This window comes from Salvelinus fontinalis, chromosome 20 (genome assembly GCF_029448725.1).
Source record: "Salvelinus fontinalis isolate EN_2023a chromosome 20, ASM2944872v1, whole genome shotgun sequence".
NCBI classification, from domain to species: Eukaryota; Metazoa; Chordata; class Actinopteri; order Salmoniformes; family Salmonidae; genus Salvelinus; species Salvelinus fontinalis.
In genome coordinates this window covers 6,779,553-6,801,442 of record NC_074684.1, presented here as the reverse complement: position 1 = coordinate 6,801,442, position 21,890 = coordinate 6,779,553, and the positions used below count along the sequence as shown (strand labels likewise).

The 21,890-nt window shown below is 45.5% G+C and overlaps 1 protein-coding gene across 1 annotated transcript in view; it reads left to right on the top strand.

Moving 5' to 3' along the window:
* LOC129817205 (uncharacterized) overlaps positions 1-21,890 on the top strand; it is a 38,893-nt gene that overhangs the window by 12,837 nt on the left and 4,166 nt on the right. The window contains exons 3-20 of the mRNA XM_055872219.1: positions 1,516-2,305; positions 2,467-2,545; positions 4,666-5,239; positions 5,456-5,651; positions 5,743-5,971; positions 6,151-6,332; positions 6,588-6,749; positions 12,153-12,192; positions 17,110-17,354; positions 17,590-17,817; positions 18,025-18,292; positions 18,492-18,827; positions 18,993-19,894; positions 20,050-20,144; positions 20,292-20,331; positions 20,527-20,700; positions 20,887-20,998; positions 21,226-21,390. Coding sequence (XP_055728194.1) covers positions 1,516-2,305; positions 2,467-2,545; positions 4,666-5,239; positions 5,456-5,651; positions 5,743-5,971; positions 6,151-6,332; positions 6,588-6,749; positions 12,153-12,192; positions 17,110-17,354; positions 17,590-17,817; positions 18,025-18,292; positions 18,492-18,827; positions 18,993-19,894; positions 20,050-20,144; positions 20,292-20,331; positions 20,527-20,700; positions 20,887-20,998; positions 21,226-21,390 — 4,817 coding nt within the window. The remainder of the gene's footprint in view (positions 1-1,515; positions 2,306-2,466; positions 2,546-4,665; positions 5,240-5,455; positions 5,652-5,742; positions 5,972-6,150; positions 6,333-6,587; positions 6,750-12,152; positions 12,193-17,109; positions 17,355-17,589; positions 17,818-18,024; positions 18,293-18,491; positions 18,828-18,992; positions 19,895-20,049; positions 20,145-20,291; positions 20,332-20,526; positions 20,701-20,886; positions 20,999-21,225; positions 21,391-21,890) is intronic.

Genomic DNA, 21,890 nt, shown 5'->3' with positions numbered 1-21,890 from the left:
TAAAAAAACAACAAATACAATTCAATGTTCAGATAAATAGTTAAGCAGTTAGATTAAACAACTCCTTTTGTAAGAAACGTTTTTAAATGAAACATGTTTGGAAACAGGTGAATTAACACTCCTCAATTAGCAGGCTCAAGCAAACTAAAACCCATATGGTAGCAAAAACTAACAAGCAGAAATTGTAAACAAGTTAGAAATTATTTAAACACACTTTGGACTACTATTTACTAGTTAACAAAAAATCATGTATGTCATATAAAATATATTCACCCCACACAGTATTGCAATCAAAACCAGAAAGCATGTAGTCCTTGGCTCAGACAGTGTAGTAGTGTGGCCTCAATAGCATCTCATTAGTGTGCAAGGTCTTGAGAATCAGCTGCACATGTAGTGGAAGAGTGCACTGCACATGTGATGGAAGAATGCACTGTGCATGCAGAGGGTTGCAATTCCATTGAATTGGGGATAGTTTAACCAAAATATGCCACAAGACCTAGAATTGCCTTATGTGCATCTCACATAATGAATTTAAGCTAAGTTAATTTAAGAAAAATTCCCCCCAAAAAGTTTCCGCTGCTTTGCAACCCTAGTCATGACTATCCTACAGGTCTCTAGCTTACATTCCCTGTGTCTTTGAGCGGACCAAGGGTGTACGTTTGTGTGACCCAACTGTTTGTCTGGTTTGCTAATCCGGCTCGTGGTAGAGTGCTTTCCAAACAGCGTCTTTCCCACTGGATTGTGGAGGCAATTTCTCTGGCATATGACAGCAAAACGGAGGAATTACCTAACAATGTATGTGCTCACTCCGCCAGGGGTCTGTCTGCTTGTTGGGCGTTGTTTTAAAGGGTTGCCTGTAGGAGATATTTGTGCTGTGTCGAGTTGGGCATCGCCACACACTTTTTTGTAAGGTTTTATCGCTTGGATTTCACTGCCCTTATGGCTAGGCTAGGAGAAGATCATTAGGCAGCGCGCAGATTGCGCAGTACCTGGGACCGCAGGTTTTCCTGTCAGGTTGGAACTCTGGGTGGTCTGCCATGGGCCATTTCATTTGGTGTCTGCTGGGGTTGGCTTGGGGTGTGATTTCATGTCCCCGTAGCTGTGTTGTACCGAGTTGACCGACTAAAAGGAAACATAATGAAATAAGTTAGGACTATAACTACGGTTCCCTGAAGGAGGGAAATGAGGTACAACACCTGTTAGGCCCGCACTGCCCAGTTCTGGGCTCGGTGAAGAGCGGTACTGAATTTAAGATATTAATCCGTGCATGGGGTTTATCTTCCGGTGAGGCACAGTGTTCATTGGCCTTGTCGGATGTGATTCTAATGTTCTTCAGTAGAGGGAACTAGCACGCGATCTCCCCACAGCTGTGTTGTACCTCGTTTTCCTCCTTTAGGGAACAGTAGTTATAGTAATAACTGTACGTTTTCCTGGATGTGTGTTCACTCAATGTTATTAATTTTGACATACATTTTTGATACACCGATCCAATTTAATTTATTTGTTCATATTTAGAACAAATCGCTCATTGTGTTGTAGCATGAAGAAAGATTATCTCTCTACTACTCACCCTGTGGAGGCTGAAGTCTCAGCGAAGCTGAGGAGAGTTGCCCCTGGTACAGCCACTACAGCAGACTCCGATGCCAGCCAGACTGACGTGTCTGCCAGTGAGGAGGGGATAGATCTTGACGATAGTGACGGTGACCACGTCTTCCACAGACGGTACCTCCAAGCCCAGCTAGCCCTGTCTTCAGGAGCCTCCAGGCCTGGGGAGAGACAGGGGTCTGGGGAGGAGAGACAAGGTGGGGCTGGGATGGACCCCTTCATACAGGCCAGCCTGACTGCTAACACTCATAATGCTACACAGTATGCTGCGTTACACACCAACAGCTGTTCAAAGCCTTCAGAATCTTCCACTGTAGAACCGATGAAGTCTGAGGTTCCGTCCTCAAAGAAGGTTACGCTTGTAGAACCCACCATGACCTCGCCCATTTTGGTTGCCGAACCTCAAGAGGGCAAGGCTGCCAGCTTAACCCCTAAAACATCCAAATTACAGAAGATCGCTCCCAAACCTAGCCCCTCACCTTCACTTCCAACCCCAACCACCTCACCCTTTGCTGTCCCAAAGCCATGGAAGAAGGGGCGGAAATCAGGGGGCAATCGTTGGGGCAATGCAGGAAAAGTCACTAAGGGGACTAAGGTGGCGAAAGCGGCTGTCACGTTAACAAGCAGCCCGGTAACTGTCGCTATGCAGCCTCAACTGGACGACGTGGAGGGTCTACTTTTTGTGTCCTTTACTTCCAAGGTAAAACACAACACTCGTGCTCTGAGAGTATGGGGAAAAAGGAGTTTCAGACAACTGTTCATTTAGATCCCCTGAGTTGAAAATATAAGTGGGAAACTTTGTGTATATTTGCTGAAGGTGCAGATGGTATTGAAAATGTAATCTCTTCCTCTGTGTCACAGGAAGCTCTTGGTGTCCATGTGGAGGATATGCCACCAAGTAACACGTCACCAGTCGTGCAGGAATACCCAGAGAGAACTGGTAAGGCTGCAAAGAAGTTCTGTTCTACTGTACATACTCTGAAAGGGGCTTGTCATTCTCTAGCAGCGTACTTGGCAACAAGACGCCTGGAGACACACAAAATAGAACATCAACGCCAACTGTCTTTTTCACTGATTGCCATTCACAATACAGTATGACATGGGATGTCAGCACAAGGCTTACTTGCTTTCACTGGGTTTCATTTGAGTAGAGACACCTTTAGCAGGCCCAGGGATTTTGTCATAGTTACCAACAAGGGAACGTATTAATAGACATAGTATTATTCCCTAATTGAGAATTGTTAACGCCTAGCCTAGTAGTAAATTAATTACACTTGAAAGTAGGGCGATATAGCCAAAATATCATATGGTATTTTTCAAAAGTTGGACAGTATTTGACGGTATTTTATGTTTTTGATTTAAAAGTTCTACATTTGCTTTATGACTAGTGCGTGACCCTAGGGTGGCCATACATATATTCTGAATGATTTCAATGGGTCTTTCTCCATTCTGATTGTTTTATACTGTTCAACTTCAACCTAAAATAATTTCCTGCACTCATTTGAGATCATTTCCATACTGCCATGATGTGGGCAAAAATACTAGGCCTCATTTTTAACCAAATGTTGCAATTGCGATTTAGATCAAAACACTTGGGTGAACTTTTGGAATCATGGAAAATAGAATGTTTATTCTAATTCTATAGTTAAAATATAAATAATAGTGGGCACTTTAAATATAGTGTTGTTTGACATGACAACGAATGAAAATGCCATGGACGAGTTATTGTGACGGGGTCGGAACCAAAGTGATGTTCAGTGTTTCCTAGAGGACCCTATAATCTTTGGCTACATTACATCTTCATTCATGTAGCCAACATATACATGCTTTGCCTATTCCTCTTTGATTTAGAAGATACTGTTGCACAAACAACATGCTTCCACCAGCACTGTTATCAGGCTGTATTAGCTAGTTACGTTTGCTCTGACTCGTTACTTTTATTAGCTAGCCAGCTATCTAGCGATTAGAATTAGTGGCTAACACGATTTAGCTTAACTTGCTAAGAAAAAACAAACTAGCTCAAATCAAATTTTATTTGTCACATGCTCCGAATAGAACAGGTGTAGACCTTACAGTGAAATGCTTACTTACAAGCCCCTAACCGACAGTGCAGTTTAAAAAAAATACGGATAAGAGATAAAAGTAACAAGTAATTAAAGAGAAACAGTAAAAAATCATAATGTAAACAGGGGGGTGCCGGTACAGAGTCAATGTGCGGGAGCATTGGTTAGTTGAGGTAGTATGTACATGTAGGTAGAGTTAATTAAAGTGACTATGCATAGATGACACATTTGTGGCCTGCTGGAGGAAATTTTGCAGGGCTCTGGCAGTGCTCCTCCTTGCAAAAAGGCGGAGGTAGCGGTCCTGCTGCTGGGTTGTTGCCCTCCTACGGCCTCCTCCACGTCTCCTGATGTACTGGCCTGTCTCCTGGTAGCGCCTCCATGCTCTGGACACTACGCTGACAGACACAGCAAACCTTTTTGCCACAGTTCGCATTGATGTGCCATCCTGGATGAACTGCACTACCTGAGCCACTTGTGTGGGTTGTAGACTTCGTCTCATGCTACCACTAGAGTGAAAGCACCGCCAGCATTCAAAAGTGACCAAAACATCAGCCAGGAAGCATAGGAACTGAGAAGTGGTCTGTGGTCACCACCTGCAGAACCATTCCTTTATTGGGGGTGTCTTGCTAATTGCCTATAATTTCCACCTTTTGTCTATTCCATTTGCACAACAGCATGTGAAATTTATTGTCAATCAGTGTTGCTTCCTAAGCGGACAGTTTGATTTCACAGAAGTGTGATTGACTTGGAGTTACATTGGGTTGTTTAAGTGTTCCTTTTATTTTTTTGAGCAGTGTACTTAGTCTCCAAACCCCGAAGAGGTAGTGGCTAGGTGAAGGGTCTAGTTGTTAAATTAGAATTGGGCCTGTATCTCTTCTCTAATGACCTTGTCTCCTCCAAACACTAAGGGGGTAGAGGCTAGGTGAAGGGTCTAGTTGTTGATTTGAAATCGGGCCCGTGTCTCTCTCTCTAATGACCTTGTCGCCTCTCTGTGCAGATGGAAGCAGGTCCTTTGTCTCCAGGACAGGGAAGACCAGTGACCTGACCAAAATCAAGGGCTGGAGGGACAAGTTCATCAGGACCAGAGTGTCCTCTCAGAACCAGAACCGCTCTGCCTTCTGCAGCGATACGCTCGACCAGTACCTGGAGAGAGAGGCCCAGCGAATCAGAGCCTGCACCGACGCCTTCTCCCACAACCCCCTGGGCTCCGTGGCCTATCAGCTACCTGTGACCAGCTACGTGCGGACCCAGGAGAGCGTTTTGAAGATGCGCGCCCCTCCGCCTCAGCCACCTGCCTTCTGTAGACCCTGCCCCCTCTCCCCGAAACCTCTTCTGTACGCTGCTCTAAAGAAGCCCCCTTCACCTATCAAAGACCACGTGACCCCTCCTAAAGCAGCCAAGTCCAAACCAAACCATGCACCACCACAAGGGAAACAGCACCATATAACACCAGAACAGGGCAAAGGCAGATTCGCCTCTGTATTACGGCCCATTCAGGTCTCCAACAGTAACAAAACAACTGCTGCTGAAGCTACAGCTGAGGTGAAAGTCACCAGCCCTAATGCACAAAGGTAAGGGCGTGCTACTACAGACACGTTATACCCATGCCAAATCATACAGTATAGACATCTCTCTATTTCATGTTGACCCAAAGCAATATGAAATGAGTCTGACATTTTTCATGTTCTGTAGATATTTGTGTTTGGGATTGAGCAAGTCTCCTTTTTTTTTTTTTACCCTACAATGGACAATAAAGCTTTTATTATACATTATCCTTGTATCAATAGGTCACTTCCAGGTAAGGAGGCAGTGAGGAGGGACACCAGCCCAGGAGGAAGCCTCTCCAGCGGGTTGAGTGGCCTTTCTAAGATCCAGCTGAAAATGATGGAGATGGAGGATGCCACCTTCTACCAGGGACACGACAGAACACACATTACTACTGAGAGGGTGGAGACGGCCCTGATGGCCCTGCTCACTGCACAGGTAGGTCTGACACACACACACACACACACACACACACACACACACACACACACACACACCGTCTGATGGTCTCTCTGTCTGTTCCCTTCAGGGTCTTTCTAAGATTAGAGCCCCCAATGCCAGCCCAGTGGATGGTCCAGAGTGTGGTTCTGAGTTCTGCAGGTTGGGGTGTGTGTGTTCCAGCCTGGCCCGGGTGTCCAGGGGTCCACTCCACTGCTACAGGCCAGACTGTATGTTGGGCTGCTCCTGCTTCAAATGCAAGATCACCAAACAGACCACAGCAGCAGAGAATCACCAGAACCAGATGCTTCCCGTTTACAGTAAGTTCATATCCAGGGTGACTGGATTTGGGGACTTGTGAGACGGCGCCAAAGGCAAATGTCTGTCTCAGAATGTACAACAATGTTGCATTCTATTCTCTTATTGACCAAATGAATGAAACATTGCACATCAACTTGGAACACGCTGATGAACGGTTCCTCCTTCTCTCCCTGTCCAGCTATGTCTAAGGTGGACCATGAGGTCCAGCCCAATCGAGGCATCCGCGTCTTTACCCTGTGGGACCTCACCTCAGGGGTGGACCCAGAGCCCCTCTTCATCCCCAAAACTGCTGCCAACATACCCATCAAGCCTCTAACCAGGATCTACCACCTTGGTTACATCCCTCGTCTCACCCCTAAGGTAAATGCCACTGTCATTCAATGATCACAAATGGCACCCTTTCCCCTTTATAGTGCACTACTTTTGACCAAAACCATATGGGCCCTGAACAAAAGTAGTGCACTATATAGGAAACAGCGTCAAATTTGGGATACAGCCCATTGGGTCAAACTACCACCCTGAAAAGTCACAGGACTGGAGCAAATAGTGAAAATGTTGATTTCAGAAAAGATGTATAGGAAAAAGATATGACGGCTTGTATGTGTGTGTCTGCAGCTGCGAGAGGAGGACAAGGACCCAGTCCACAAGTACGTTGAGAGTGTGATGACGTGTGCCAGCGTCAGAGAGTTCAACACCAAACCCACTCCCCAGGTGCTGCCACCACAGGTGCACCTATTCAACGACAGTAGCGGTTTCATCATCCCCAGCAGCGGAAAGGTAAGGCTGAACAGGCATACACACACTAAATAGTTATTGTCGGAGTAGATGCGGCAACTTTTTATACACCGTTTAACCCACTAAGGTCGATGTCTTCGTCCCCCCATGGAAATCGAATTAGCATAATAAAACAATCTGCATAAAAATCTGTCAGTTTAAACTAGAGATGTATTTTTTTCTTTGCATTGGATGCGTCTTAATCCACTGCATTCGCCTATGTCACACTTCTGCATCTACGGTGAAAGGTGACAGAGCTAGAGCTGTTTATCAAGCCATGAGACATCCCGAAAATCGGTCTTCAAACAAAAATCTTCTGTTGCGTCCGACCGATTTGGCCTACAAACTATTATGACCCCTCTACGGAAAGATGAGACTCTCGCGAACACGATGGTGTTCTCCGTTTTGCTCCACACGTGTCTTGGGACTCGTCTGAAGTTGGTACAGCCGATCTGCCAACTTCTGTCTGTAGCGTCCGAACACTAATATGACCTCTCTGTGGAAAGGTGGAACTCTCACGAACATGTACAAGTTTTGCACGAGGACGCCCACAGGCCTCACAACACTCGTCTGAAGGTCACCCGGTGCCCGCTAAAAAAATGTATGGAAGTACAGTACCAATCAAAGGTTTGGACACACCTACTCACTCAAGGGATGTTTCTTTATTTTCACTATTTTCTACTTTGTAGAATAATAGTGAAGACATCGAAACTATGAAATAACACATGGAATTACGTAGTAACCAAAGTGTTAAACAAATCAATATTAATAAGAAACAACCCTTTTTCAGGACCCTGTCTTTCAAAGATAATTTGTAAAAATCCAAATAACTTCACAGATCTTCATTGTAAAGGGTTTAAACACTGTTTCCCATGCTTGTTCAATGAACCATAAACAATTAATGAACATGCACCTGTGGAACGGTCGTTAAGACACTATCAGCTTACAGACAGACGGTAGTCAATTAAGGTCACAGTTATGAAAACTTAGGACACTAAAGAGGCCTTTCTACTGTTAGGTTCTTATTTTTCAGAGTAAATGACCCACGGACACTAGAGAAGCTTTAACCAAGTTACATTTTTCCCAAAGGTTCTGTACAGCTGTAATCAGACTGCAAAACATTTCTCACATCACAGTTATATACATCCTACTTAAGACACTCCCTCGCTGCAATCCTTAGTTTATGGTCTAACAGGAAAAGAGTAACAAGATCTCAAACCCTTATTACTCCCTTCAGGTGACCTGTCCTCACCTCCTGACCTCAACCCCTCCATCTAATCCACAGATTTACATTTACATTTAAGTCATTTAGCAGACGCTCTTATCCAGAGCGACTTACAAATTGGTGCATTTACCTTATGACATCCAGTGGAACAGCCACTTTACAATAGTGCATCTAAATCTTTTAAGGGGGGGGGGGTCAGAAGGATTGCTTTATCCTATCCTAGGTATTCCTTAAAGAGGTGGTGTTTCAGGTGTCTCCGGAAGGTGGTGATTGACTCCGCTGACCTGGCATCGTGAGGGAGTTTGTTCCACCATTGGGGTGCCAGAGCAGCAAACAGTTTTGACTGGGCTGAGCGGGACCTGTACTTCCTCAGTGGTAGGGAGGCGAGCAGGCCAGAGGTGGATGAACGCAGTGCCCTTGTTTGGGTATAGGGCCTGATCAGAGCCTGAAGGTACTGAGGTGCCGTTCCCCTCACAGCTCCGTAGGCAAGCACCATGGTCTTGTAGCGGATGCGAGCTTCAACTGGAAGCCAGTGGAGAGAGCGGAGGAGCGGGGTGACGTGAGAGAACTTGGGAAGGTTGAACACCAGACGGGCTGCGGCGTTCTGGATGAGTTGTAGGGGTTTAATGGCACAGGCAGGGAGCCCAGCCAACAGCGAGTTGCAGTAATCCAGACGGGAGATGACAAGTGCCTGGATTATGACCTGCGACGCTTCCTGTGTGAGGCAGGGTCGTACTCTGCGGATGTTGTAGAGCATGAACCTACAGGAACGGGCCACCGCCTTGATGTTAGTTGAGAACGACAGGGTGTTGTCCAGGATCACGCCAAGGTTCTTAGCGCTCTGGGAGGAGGACACAATGGAGTTGTCAACCGTGATGGCGAGATCATGGAACGGGCAGTCCTTCCCCGGGAGGAAGAGCAGCTCTGTCTTGCCAAGGTTCAGCTTGAGGTGGTGATCCGTCATCCACACTGATATGTCTGCCAGACATGCAGAGATGCGATTCGCCACCTGGTCATCAGAAGGGGGAAAGGAGAAGATTAATTGTGTGTCGTCTGCATAGCAATGATAGGAGAGACCATGTGAGGTTATGACAGAGCCAAGTGACTTGGTGTATAGCGAGAACAGGAGAGGGCCTAGAACAGAGCCCTGGGGGACACCAGTGGTGAGAGCGCGTGGTGAGGAGACAGATTCTCGCCACGCCACCTGGTAGGAGCGACCTGTCAGGTAGGACGCAATCCAAACGTGGGCCGCGCCGGAGATGCCCAACTCGGAGAGGGTGGAGAGGAGGATCTGATGGTTCACAGTATCGAAGGCAGCCGATAGGTCTAGAAGGATGAGAGCAGAGGAGAGAGAGTTAGCTTTAGCAGTCCGGAGCGCCTCCGTGATACAGAGAAGAGCAGTCTCAGTTGAATGACTAGTCTTGAAACCTGACTGATTCGGATCAAGAAGGTCATTCTGAGAGAAATAGCAGGAGAGCTGGCCAAGGACGGCACGTTCAAGAGTTTTGGAGAGAAAAGAAAGAAGGGATACTGGTCTGTAGTTGTTGACATCGGAGGGATCGAGTGTAGGTTTTCAGAAGGGGTGCAACTCTCGCTCTCTTGAAGACGGAAGGGACGTAGCCAGTGGTCAAGGATGAGTTGATGAGCGAGGTGAGGTAAGGGAGAAGGTCTCCGGAAATGGTTTGGAGAAGAGAGGAGGGGATAGGGTCAAGCGGGCAGGTTGTTGGGCGGCCGGCCGTCACAAGACGCGAGATTTCATCTGGAGAGAGAGGGGAGAAAGAGGTCAGAGCACAGGGTAGGGCAGTGTGAGCAGAACCAGCGGTGTCGTTTGACTTAGCAAACGAGGATCGGATGTCGTCGACCTTCTTTTCAAAATGGTTGACGAAGTCATCTGCAGAGAGGGAGGAGGGGGGGGGGGGGGAGGAGGAATCAGGAGGGAGGAGAAGGTGGCAAAGAGCTTCCTAGGGTTAGAGGCAGATGCTTGGAATTTAGAGTGGTAGAAAGTGGCTTTAGCAGCAGAGACAGAAGAGGAAAATGTAGAGAGGAGGGAGTGAAAGGATGCCAGGTCCGCAGGGAGGCGAGTTTTCCTCCATTTCCGCTCGGCTGCCCGGAGCCCTGTTCTGTGAGCTCGCAATGAGTCGTCGAGCCACGGAGCGGGAGGGGAGGACCGAGCCGGCCTGGAGGATAGGGGACATAGAGAGTCAAAGGATGCAGAAAGGGAGGAGAGGAGGGTTGAGGAGGCAGAATCAGGAGATAGGTTGGAGAAGGTTTGAGCAGAGGGAAGAGATGATAGGATGGAAGAGGAGAGAGTAGCGGGGGAGAGAGAGCGAAGGTTGGGACGGCGCGATACCATCCGAGTAGGGGCAGTGTGGGAAGTGTTGGATGAGAGCGAGAGGGAAAAGGATACAAGGTAGTGGTCGGAGACTTGGAGGGGAGTTGCAATGAGGTTAGTGGAGCATCTAGTAAACAGCATCTAGTAAAGATGAGGTCAAGCGTATTGCCTGCCTTGTGAGTAGGGGGGGAAGGTGAGAGGGTGAGGTCAAAAGAGGAGAGGAGTGGAAAGAAGGAGGCAGAGAGGAATGAGTCAAAGGTAGACGTGGGGAGGTTAAAGTCACCCAGAACTGTGAGAGGTGAGCCGTCCTCAGGAAAGGAGCTTATCAAGGCATCAAGCTCATTGATGAACTCTCCGAGGGAACCTGGAGGGCGATAAATGATAAGGATGTTAAGCTTGAAAGGGCTGGTAACTGTGACAGCATGGAATTCAAAGGAGGCGATAGACAGATGGGTAAGGGGAGAGAGAATGACCACTTGGGAGAGATGAGGATCCCGGTGCCACCACCCCGCTGACCAGAAGCTCTCGGGGTGTGCGAGAACACGTGGGCAGACGAAGAGAGAGCAGTAGGAGTAGCAGTGTTATCTGTGGTGATCCATGTTTCCGTCAGTGCCAAGAAGTCGAGGGACTGGAGGGAAGCATAGGCTGAGATGAACTCTGCCTTGTTGGCCGCAGATTGGCAGTTCCAGAGGCTACCGGAGACCTGGAACTCCACGTGGGTCGTGCGCGCTGGGACCACCAGGTTAGGGTGGCCGCGGCCACGCGGTGTGAAGCGTTTGTATGGTGTGTGCAGAGAGGAGAGAACAGGGATAGACAGACACATAGTTGACAGGCTACAGAAGAGGCTACACTAATGCGAAGGAGATTGGAATGACAAGTGAACTACACGTCTCAAATGTTCAGAAAGTTAAGCTTACGTTGCAAAAATCTTATTGACTAAAATGATACAGTACTGCTGAAGTAGGCTGGCTAGCAGTGGCTGCGTTGTTGTTGTTTTTTGAATGTGTAGCTGGCTAGGTAACCTCGATAGCTGGCTAGGCAACCTCGGTAACTGGCCAGATAATTAGTCTAAAACTACACAATTGTCTTAGATACAAGGACAGCAAAGATAACTATGTAGCTAGCTAACACTAGCTAGCTAACACTACACTATTCAAATCGTTCCGTTGTAATGTAATAGTTTCTACAGTGCTGCTATTCGGTAGAAGTTGGCTAGCTAGCAGTGTTAGCAGTGTTGACTAGGTAGGAGAACGGCAGCGCGGCGTACGAAAATAGCTGGCTAGCTAACCGAAAATTACTCTAGACTCCACAGTTATCTTAGATACAAGGACAGCAAAGACAACTATGTAGCTAGCTAACACTACACTAATCAAGTCGTTCCGTTGTTCCGTTGAATGTAATAGATTCTACAGTGCTGCTAAGATGTCCATCTGTCTCCCCTGTATCAACACGGTGCTCTGCTCCTGTCCCCCAACACATTCCACAGCTATCTGTTCTTCTACAGAGAACCCTTAACTTTCTCCTTTGATTCTATCTATCATTTATTTAATATCTCAATGTTCAAAATGTCGAACCCAACACTGACTCTCTTTGCAAGGAAGAGGTGAGAATGACCAGAGGGTGGGCGAGTGACTCCTTTATAAGGAGGTGAGAGGCTCCCCTCGTTCACCACTCAACCCGTTTGTCTCCAACAGACGGGTGTCATTGGTTCTTCCGAGACTTAGTGATTCAGAGCGAATCCCATCGCGAGATATCGAAACAAGTATTTGGAAGATGACTATTCTGGTCATTTATAAGAGTTAGCCCCTCTCTTTTAATGTGTAACTTATTGATTTTCCTGTCTTTGCAGAAGAAGATTGCTGCCGTCCTCTCACCTCCAACTAAACCAGGTAAGCGGGTACCTGAAACCAGAGTGCGAATTACGGGGGAGCCAGGGAGAGTTAAGCTCCCCTGAATAAGACATGAGCTCCTTTTTAGAGGCAACAAAAGTAAAACTTTAAGACACGCACCGACATCAAGATACACCAATCTCATCGGAGAAAGCATCTGAGTGAGCAAAACAGAGTCCCTCAGTATGTGTAGATACTCAGTATGTGTAGATACTCAGTATGTGTAGATACTCAGTATGTGTAGATACTCAGTATGTGTAGATACTCAGTATGTGTAGATACTCAGTATGTGTACAATGTATCTGATGATGTCTGGCCAAAAATAATATAACATGTCATACTCTTTTTGGATGTGAACGTAGTTGTACCTGATCCCAAAATGTTCTCACTAAAGCATACTTACCAGAAGTCCACTGGCACGCTCTGATAATAAAATGATGTGCATGGCGAAACAAATACGGCTCTGGACAGTTAGCTCAGTGGTAAGGCGCGGAGTTCCTGACATCTTTTGCCACTTGCGGTGTAAATTGGAAACCCCCATGGGACGCAGAAAAAAATCTTTAATGTGGACTCGCATTTATTTCGGTATTGTGTTGGGAAGAAAAGTGCAATCATCACCTTGAAAATGAAGATTAGGGACTCAATTCAATCCAACCCGCATTGCAGGATTTACTAAGTAGCTCTTTTTCCAATGGTCAAATGAACTCACAGATTGGTCTTCAGTACTGTATAAAAACATCTGCCCCATGTGGGATTAGAACTGGCAGCTACTGAACTATGAGCCTGCTGAACTGTTTTAGTGGTTGGGGGAAAAATACAACATGTTGACATGACTACCATATTCATCTATTACTTGTTACGATGGATGTAGTTACGAATATAAACCGTGTAATTCTCATAGCCTACTGTCACGGATCCCTCTGGAACATTCATCGCTCACACCTGGCTCCTATTCCCACTGATTGCATGTGTATATATGTGCCCTTTGTTCACCATGGTGCTGTCGATTTTATTGTTACTATGTGCGTGTGAGTACCTGCGCTGTGTGTTTTGGGCTTTCGTGCCCCTGTGGACTGCGCAGATGATTACGGGTCTCGTCCCGTGTGTTAATCATTGTGCACGTGCGTTATTTATTCAAGGTACTCTTCACTCTTTTGTTTGGGTTTCAACCCTGTGTTTTTGTATAGTGTTCGTTTGGTCTTCGACCCGTGCCTTTACACGGCACGCCGTAATTTGGGCTGAATAAAAACCCCTATTAAGCATTCCTGCGTCGGTCTCCCGATCCTTCATGCCAACGTGACACCTACATGTTTTTTGTCTTCGCAAAAGCACAGATGGGTATGAAATAACCAGTAAAACGTTGAATTTGGCTGCATCATGCAAAATATTTTGGCACACTCCACTTACCAAGACGATTGCCAATTAAGGCACGCTGTCACTTGCTTTTAAAGTAAGCCTTGAGGTGGTACCACCCAGCACATCTCCCTTGAGATGACGTAGAGCCATCTTCTAAAGGTGCCTCTACATCACGAATTCAATGGTAGACTTGAACGACTAGGGGCAAAAAGAGCTAGATTTGCTACTAAAAGACCAAAATATATCACTTTTGCAACAAACTGTCAAAATGAAGACCAGTATTGATGTGCTTCACTATAACTAAGCATAAAACAATGTTTTCAATTATATTTTTTTATTTATTGTTCACATTTTTGGGGAAGCATCAGTGTTTTGTTCAAGACCACCTAAAGCGAGACCGTTCCAAGACCGGAGCAAATCGAGTCCGGGTCAAGACCAGGGGGGGGGGGGGGGACCGAGTCAAGACTGAGACCATAGTCTGGCTTTTTTATGGCGGTTTTGGAGCTGTGGCTTCTTCCTTACTGAGCGTCCTTTCAGGTTATGTCGATATAGGACTCGTTTTACTGTGGATATAGATACTTTTGTACCTGTTACCTCCAGCATCTTCACAAGGTCCTTTGCTGTTCTTCTGGGATTGATTTGCACGTTTCGCACCAAAGTACGTTCATCTCTAGGAGACAGAACGAGTCTCCTTCCTGAGAGGTATGACGGCTGCGTGGTCCCATGGTGTTTATAATAGCATACTATTGTTTGTACAGATGGACATGGTTCCTTCAGGCGTTTGGAAATTGCTCCCATGGATGAACCAGGCTTGTGGAGGTCTACATTTTTTTTTTTTAGGTCTGATTTCTTTTGATTTTCCCATGATGTCAAGCAGTGAGGCACTGAGTTTGAAGGTAGGCCTTGAAACACATCCACAGGTACACCTCCAATTGACTCAAATTATGTCAATTAGCCTATCAGAAGCTTCTAAAGCCATGCCATCATTTTCTGGAATTTTCCAAGCTGTTTAAAGGCACAGTCAACTTAGTGTATGTAAACTTCTGACCCACTGGAATTGTGATGCAGTGAATTATAAGTGAAATAATCTGTCTGTAAACAATTGTTGGAAAAATGAGTTGTGTCATGCACAAAGTAGATGTCCTAACCGACTTGCCAAAACTATAGTTTGTCACGAGTCACCATCCCGGATCCGGGAGCACCCTCATCAGTAAAAAAGCTGGCTAGCATAGCCTAGCATAGCGCCACAAGTAAATACTAGCATCTAAATATCATGAAATCACAAGTCCAAGACACCAGATGAAAGATACACATCTTGTGAATCCAGCCATCATTTCTGATTTTTAAAATGTTTTACAGCGAAAACACTATGTATTTCTATTAGCTAACCACGATAGCAAAAGACTCAACCGCATATTTTCACAATTTTTTTCCTGCATAGGTAGCTATCACAAATTCGACCAAATAAAGATATAAATAGTCACTAACCAAGAAACAACTTCATCAGATGACAGTCTTATAACAGATTTATTGTATAGCATATGTTTTGTTCGAAAAATGTGCATATTTCAGGTATAAATCATAGTTTTACATTGCAGCCACCATCACAAATCTCACCAAAGCAGCTAGAATAACTACAGAGACCAACGTGAAATACCTAAATACTCATCATAAAACATTTATGAAAAATACATGGTGTACAGCAAATGAAAGACAAACATCTTGTGAATCCAGCCAATATTTCAGATTTTAAGTGTTTTACAGCGAAAACACAATATAGCATTATATTAGCTTACTACAATAGCCAACCACACAACAGCATTCATTCAACGCAACGGTAGCGATAGCGAAAAAAACAGCAAAAGATATACATTTATTCACTAACCTTCACAATCTTCATCAGATGACAGTCCTATAACATCATATTCCACAATACATATATGGTTTGTTCGAAAATGTGCATATTTAGCGGCACAAATCGTGGTTTTACAATGTGAATACGTAGTCAAAATGCAAAAATATTGTCCGGAGAAATCTTGGAGGCACCTAATCAAATAACTAATCATAAACTTTACTAAAAAATACATGTTGGACAGCAAATGAAAGATATACTAGTTCTTAATGCAACCGCTGTGTTAGATTTTTTTAAATAAATTTAGTACGACATACGGCTTACGTTATAGCGAGACAGCGCCCAAAATCAGGGCGAAAAATACGAATACACATTTGACAGAAATATGAAATAACATCATAAATGGTTCCTACTTTTGATGAGCTTCCATCAGAATCTTGTACAAGGGGTCCTTTGTCCAGAATAATCGTTGTTTGGTTGTAGAATGTCCTCTTCATCTGTCGAATTAGCAACCAAAGCTAGCCATGTGGCGCAGGAGTGTCCAACTTCACCATAACGCAAAGTAAAGAAAATGCAGAAAATTGCAATAAACTGATAACTCGGTTTAAAATAACTACTTTATGATTTTTTTAACACATATATCAAATAAAATCAGAGCCGGAGATATCTAACGTCTATAACGAAAGCTTTTCAGAACGCAATCCAGGGTTCCTTCTCGCGCGTTGCTGAACAAAGGAAAAAGTGGTCACGTCATTCCAAGAGGTCTTGTTCGGCCTCAGATCAAGCTATACACCCCATTCCACCTCTCACTGCCTATTGACTAGTGGAAGGCGTATGCAGTTCATGTAGATCCATAGATTTCAGGCAAATTAATAGGATGGCGCTGGAACAGAGCCCCCGATTTTCAGATTTTTCACTTCCTAACAGGAAGTTTGCTGCAAAATGAGTTCTGTTTTACTCACAGATATAATTCAAACGGTTTTAGAAACTAGAGTGTTTTCTATCCAATAGTAATAATAATATGCATATTGTACGAGCAAGAATTGAGTACGAGGCAGTTTAATTTGGGAACGATTTTTTACAAAGTGAAAATAGCGCCCCCCTATTGACAAAAGGTTATCAAGAAATTTGTGGAGTGGTTGAAAAACAAGTTTTAACGACTCCAACCTAAGTGTATGTAAACTTCCGACTTCAAATGTATCTTGGTTGTAAAATTGAGAGCTGAGCAAGCCTTCTGGTACAGGGACGGGCAGTCACTTTCATTCATCATTCATTACTGATTAACCCAACAACAACAAAAATAGGACGTTTTTGAGTGAGGTGACCATGTGGAATGTGCTGCTCGCACTGATGCGACCAATGAAACATTAAACTTGCGCAGCCAAGTCAAAGGGTCACAAAATGTGACTAAATGTTCACAGTCTGGAGCCATGGGCCTAATGACAATCGCTGAATGATATTACGCTTGAGTTCTTTACATTCATCAAATGGTGCATGCACAATGCACTGGATGCTGGAATTATTTTGGATTGGACGAACGTGCGCAGCCGCAGGTAGCCTACTGTTTGAGCACGTGCAACCAATAGAGGCTCCCCTACAGTATATTTCACACTGCCCGAAACCCTTTCTGCCAGGCGTGCCAGCATACAATGTTACATTCTGGTTGACTCCTAACCCTCAACCTGTGACCTCTGACCTTTCCCCTGTAGTTGTACCAATGAAGAGTCCTCCCAGCCAGGCCAAGAAGCCTGAAGGTCCTCCTGAGCCCACCATAGAGCTGGAGATCCAGTCAGAGTGTAACTGGGACCAGCATCAGAAACTGGTCCTGGGGGTTCTGTGTCGACGCATGACCCAGAACCGTCTGTCCGAACCCTTCAACATCGGCTGCTACCACGTCCGCCTCCTCTCCAACACACACACATGCAAGGCCGAGGGCAACATCATCATATTCAAGGTAGGTGGATAATATCCATTAGAATAAAGTGTTTGAGAAACATGTAGTTTCTGTTTTCTGTCTTAAAGACGCAGTTACTTGGACCAACTCATGTTGCCGCACAGATAATGTTCAGAATTCCTCCATGTTTCAGTTTTTAAAAATCCATAGCTCCATCAGTGCATTGAATCTCAATCAGTGACGATTCAATGCTCATGAGTGTTTGAGTTATCATCATCCACTTCCTTACTTCAAGGTGTGCATCAGTAAGGCTAAAGACGACAAATCCGATGATGTTGACCAATCCGATAGTGAAGTCACAGATGACAGTGATGAAGATGAGAAGGAGGAAGAGGGCATCCCTGAGCCTGAGAAGCCGGAGGTGCAAGTCGGCGTGACTCGCTTTCTGACTGGAGTGGTGCCAGCAGGCAGACTGAGAGCCAGGAAGAAACCACCAGCCTGTCCTGCTGTAGGACTCATCCAGGTGGGCTCATTAGCTTCACTTTACATTGATTTTAGTCTTGTAGCTCGACATAAAAAAAAAAAAATGACCTAGCATAAAGTGTAGTTTGTAGTGGTTTTATTGTCATTGAGGACCTCCAAATTGTAATTTCAACATTTTGGCTACGTTTTGTGACAAGCTCAATCCTCCACATTTCTTTATGTTTATCTTTCTTTCTTTCTTCCCCAGGTGAACGGTAAATCATACTCCCAGGCCCGGCTGCTGCTGGGGCAGATGGGAGCTCTGCACCCGACCAATCGGCTGGCCGCGTTCGTCACCGGAAGGTTGCGCTCTGTAGCGAAGGCCACTCAGAAGCCTCTCTCCTGCTCACCCAGGTTGAAGAAAACACCTGGGGGTGCTGGGTGCTTCAAGACAGCAGGCACAGCTGTTACTCCTTTAGGCAGTAGTAGTGTTACATCTTTGTCTATGGCCCAGAAAGTATTCCAGACACCAGCAGGTAAGAGGGAATAGAGGCTTGAGGTAGAAGTTTTAACCTTAACCTTACTTCAACACTTGTAAATGTTTTATTGTGTTAAATGTGATGTAATTAGACAGTTGAGGAACCGAAGCCTGATTGTTCAAGGACGGCTAAAGTTCTGTATGTATTCTCTCATAAAAGTTATCTTTCTCACACTGTCATTGTTGTTCTTCTCCAGGGAAGAACACGCTTCCTCCCTACAAACCACCATGGTCCCTAGGTGTCACCAAATCTAAAGGAAAAACCTCCACTAGTCAAACCACCACCAACAAAGACCCTAAAGACCCAGCCGGCTCTCACCTGCTGCTGATCCCCATGGCCCCTCCTGCCCCAGGCACCTCCCCAGGCTCTCGTCCTGGTGTGGTGCCCCCTGTAGGGAAGAAGATGCTACTACAGACAGTCGCTTCCTCCCAGGGCTGTAAAACGTATCATCAGACCAACGGACACCTGATAAAACCGCTACCTCTGAATCAGATATGTCACATAAAGGCCAAGAATCAAAAAAATATCCCTGGTGAGTTCATGTACTCATGCATGTGTATACACACACACACACACACACACACACACACACACACACACACACACACACACACACACACACACACACACACACACACACACACACACACACACACACAGCCTCAACGCCCTCTGATATCTTGTGTTGTCCCCACAGGTTCTGCTATCAAGCCGTCTACCCGCAAAACACTCCCCCCTCCCCCCCATCTCACCTCCATCCACCACCCTCCCCACTCCCCCCACATCAAATTCATCACAGGCCAGTCAGGTGCCTTCACCCCATCCCAGACCTCATCGTCTTCCCCTGTCTCTCTGACCATCTCCTCCTCCCTGAAGACCCCTAGCTTCCTGGGCCAGATTGGGACCTACTCCTTCAGGATCTGTTCACCTATTGCAGGGGACCAGGGCACAAGGGGCCCAGGCCAGGGCACCATGGAAGGCCCAGCCGGAGTGGCCCTGCCTGGGGGCTTCACCCTCATCCAGCTCCCTAAATCTGTAGGTACTGATGGTGCTCCCCGGCTACCCAAACTAATCAGAACCACAGCTGTGGGTGAAGCGGTAGCAGCCAGAACTTCGCAGCAAGGAGTGCCTCATCTGGAGACCAAATCTTCCTCTGGACCTGCAGGTGGAAAGGCCCAGAAGAACCAGAAAGGAACCTCTTCTCCCTCACCTCTAGCCTTGATAGAAGTTCAAACGGAGACTGTGCAATCTGCAAAACTCTCCTACACCCCAGAGTTAAATACCAATACACCTGACTCCAGATTAGCTCTAGCCCAGAAGAAACAGAGTCTGACTCAGTCAAAGGGCCTTAAATCTGACCTTAGATCAGCCAAAGTCAACTACTCTAGTCCCACAGAGCCCAATGAGTTGACCTGTGATGTGGGGGAGGGCTCGCGACCATGGAGCCCAGAATCATGTCAGAAAGACACAAAGTTCAGTCCGTTTACGACTCTGAGAATGCATGAGAACGGGCATCCTGATTTTAATGTTGAGGACTCGGATTCAGATCCGGGCGACTCGTCGGATGACTCGGATTCCGACAGTGATAAATATGCCGAGGTGAGAGAGCATAATTTTTTATAGTTTGATTTAAGTCTCTTTTTTTTTTTTTTTCTATGTTTATTTTGAAAACTTGTTTGCTGCAGTTGCACTTGAATGAGTTCTGTTGTAGTGTTTTGTAAAGCCAGAGTGTGTTGTGTTCTCTCTCACCCCAGGAAGAAGAGGAGGAAGCGGTTGACATTGAGACGGTGGAGGAGAGGAGACGGGGCATCACCGTCCCTCAGATGAGGGCCGCTGTCAAACACACACAGTAAGACTAGAGTGTGTGGAGGGGTGCGTGTGTGTTTGACTATTTACACTTAGCAGTATGATTTGCGTGAGACTGTCTCAAGGAAGCTGGGGTTCATGTTAAGTTTATTACATGTTTGTATGAAATAAAATAAAAATTCATCCACAGACAAAACAGTCAGGATGAGGAAACAGCACCAAAGGAAACGGTAAGGCTTCTCCCATCTGTCCATTATAACTGCAGAGCCATCTTGTTTTGTAGTAATCTTAGGCCCTCTTTTCCGGAGATGTTTTGCCTACTCATTCATAGCTGTCATGTATGGCAAAAAAAATAACTTTAGAGGTCTCGGAATACCCAATAGAATGCTCAGTGGCTCTTAACCTTTGACCCCTGTGCCATGCAGCGTCAGAGGGAAAAGAGAGAGGAGGGGTCTGGCGAGGGAGGGGGTCGTAAGAACCGTACCCTGACGGAAAGGTTGCGTCGCGGCGAGCATCAGGAACTCTTCACCAGACTCAAACAGGTGCTGTTCATGGAAAAACTGGACCCCAAGGTCTCTAAGCTTCACCTCCTTTCACAAGTAAGGAACAGTCTGTTATGTGGCTGTGTAGCTGGCCATTTGTTTTGGGTCATTTTATCCTATTCTGTACTGTGGTAGACACATACTTTTTCATGGTTGAATTGTGACCTCTGATTTTCTCATTTGGTTTGCAGCCTGATAATTATCGAATACAAAAGATATATAATCAACTGTGTCTTCCATCAGGCTTTGAAGGAGATTCGTACCCTGTCGGTGGACTCAGAGTCTCTGGAGGAGAACAAAAGGATGCTGACTGAGATCCAGTCTGTCTATGTCAAGGAGATTACGTACATTTCTGGTACGTCTGACTGAAATGACTCACTCACCATCTACTTGAATATTATGTTGTTTCAGACTCCTTGTTTTCAAAGATGGTTTATAAAGCGAAAAGAGTGGTGTGTGTGTGTGTGTGAACTCACAATGGTTAAGAAAAGCCCGAAAACAGAAGAAAACTAAGATACTAGCGGCATTCCATCCTAAGAACCAAGACATGTTGTTATAAACCCATATTTCCTTCCATCGTAGGGAAGTCAGAGGAGCAGATCAAGGCCAAGCTGAAGGAGATCTGGGAGAAGAAGAGAGCTCTAGCTGCCCAGAGAAGAGCAGATGTGCCCTGTACCTCTGTCCATGTCTCCTCTACCTGCCAGCTCTCATCCACCGCCTTCACCCTTAGTCCCAACACCCTGACAGGTAATAATAACCTGTTTGCTATATGTCTGACAACAGCAGGAATGGCACTAAGCTGGATCAATGAATTAGCTACATTACCGGTCAAAAGTTTGGACGCACCTACTCATTACAGGGTTTTTCTTTTCTTTTTACTATTTTCTACATTGTAGAATAATAGTGAAGACATCAAAACTATGAAATAACACATAGAAAAAAGTGTTAAACAAATCCAAATATATTTTATATTTAGGTTTCTTCAAAGAAGCCACCCTTTGCCTTGATGACTGCTTTGCAAGCACTAGGGGAAAAAATGTAATCTTAGTCATTCAGTGCTTTATGAAAAAGTGTAATGGACTACTGAGATGGTGTTGAAGAAATACCTTGTTTCATCTTCTTTTCAAGTATTGATTCAAAATATTTGAATGTCCAACCTAATCCAGTGATTGTCATGCGTTTTGGGTTGACAATTAGGCTATTGTTACATTTTACTGTAAAAATATGGCTCCAGAATGTATGTTTGT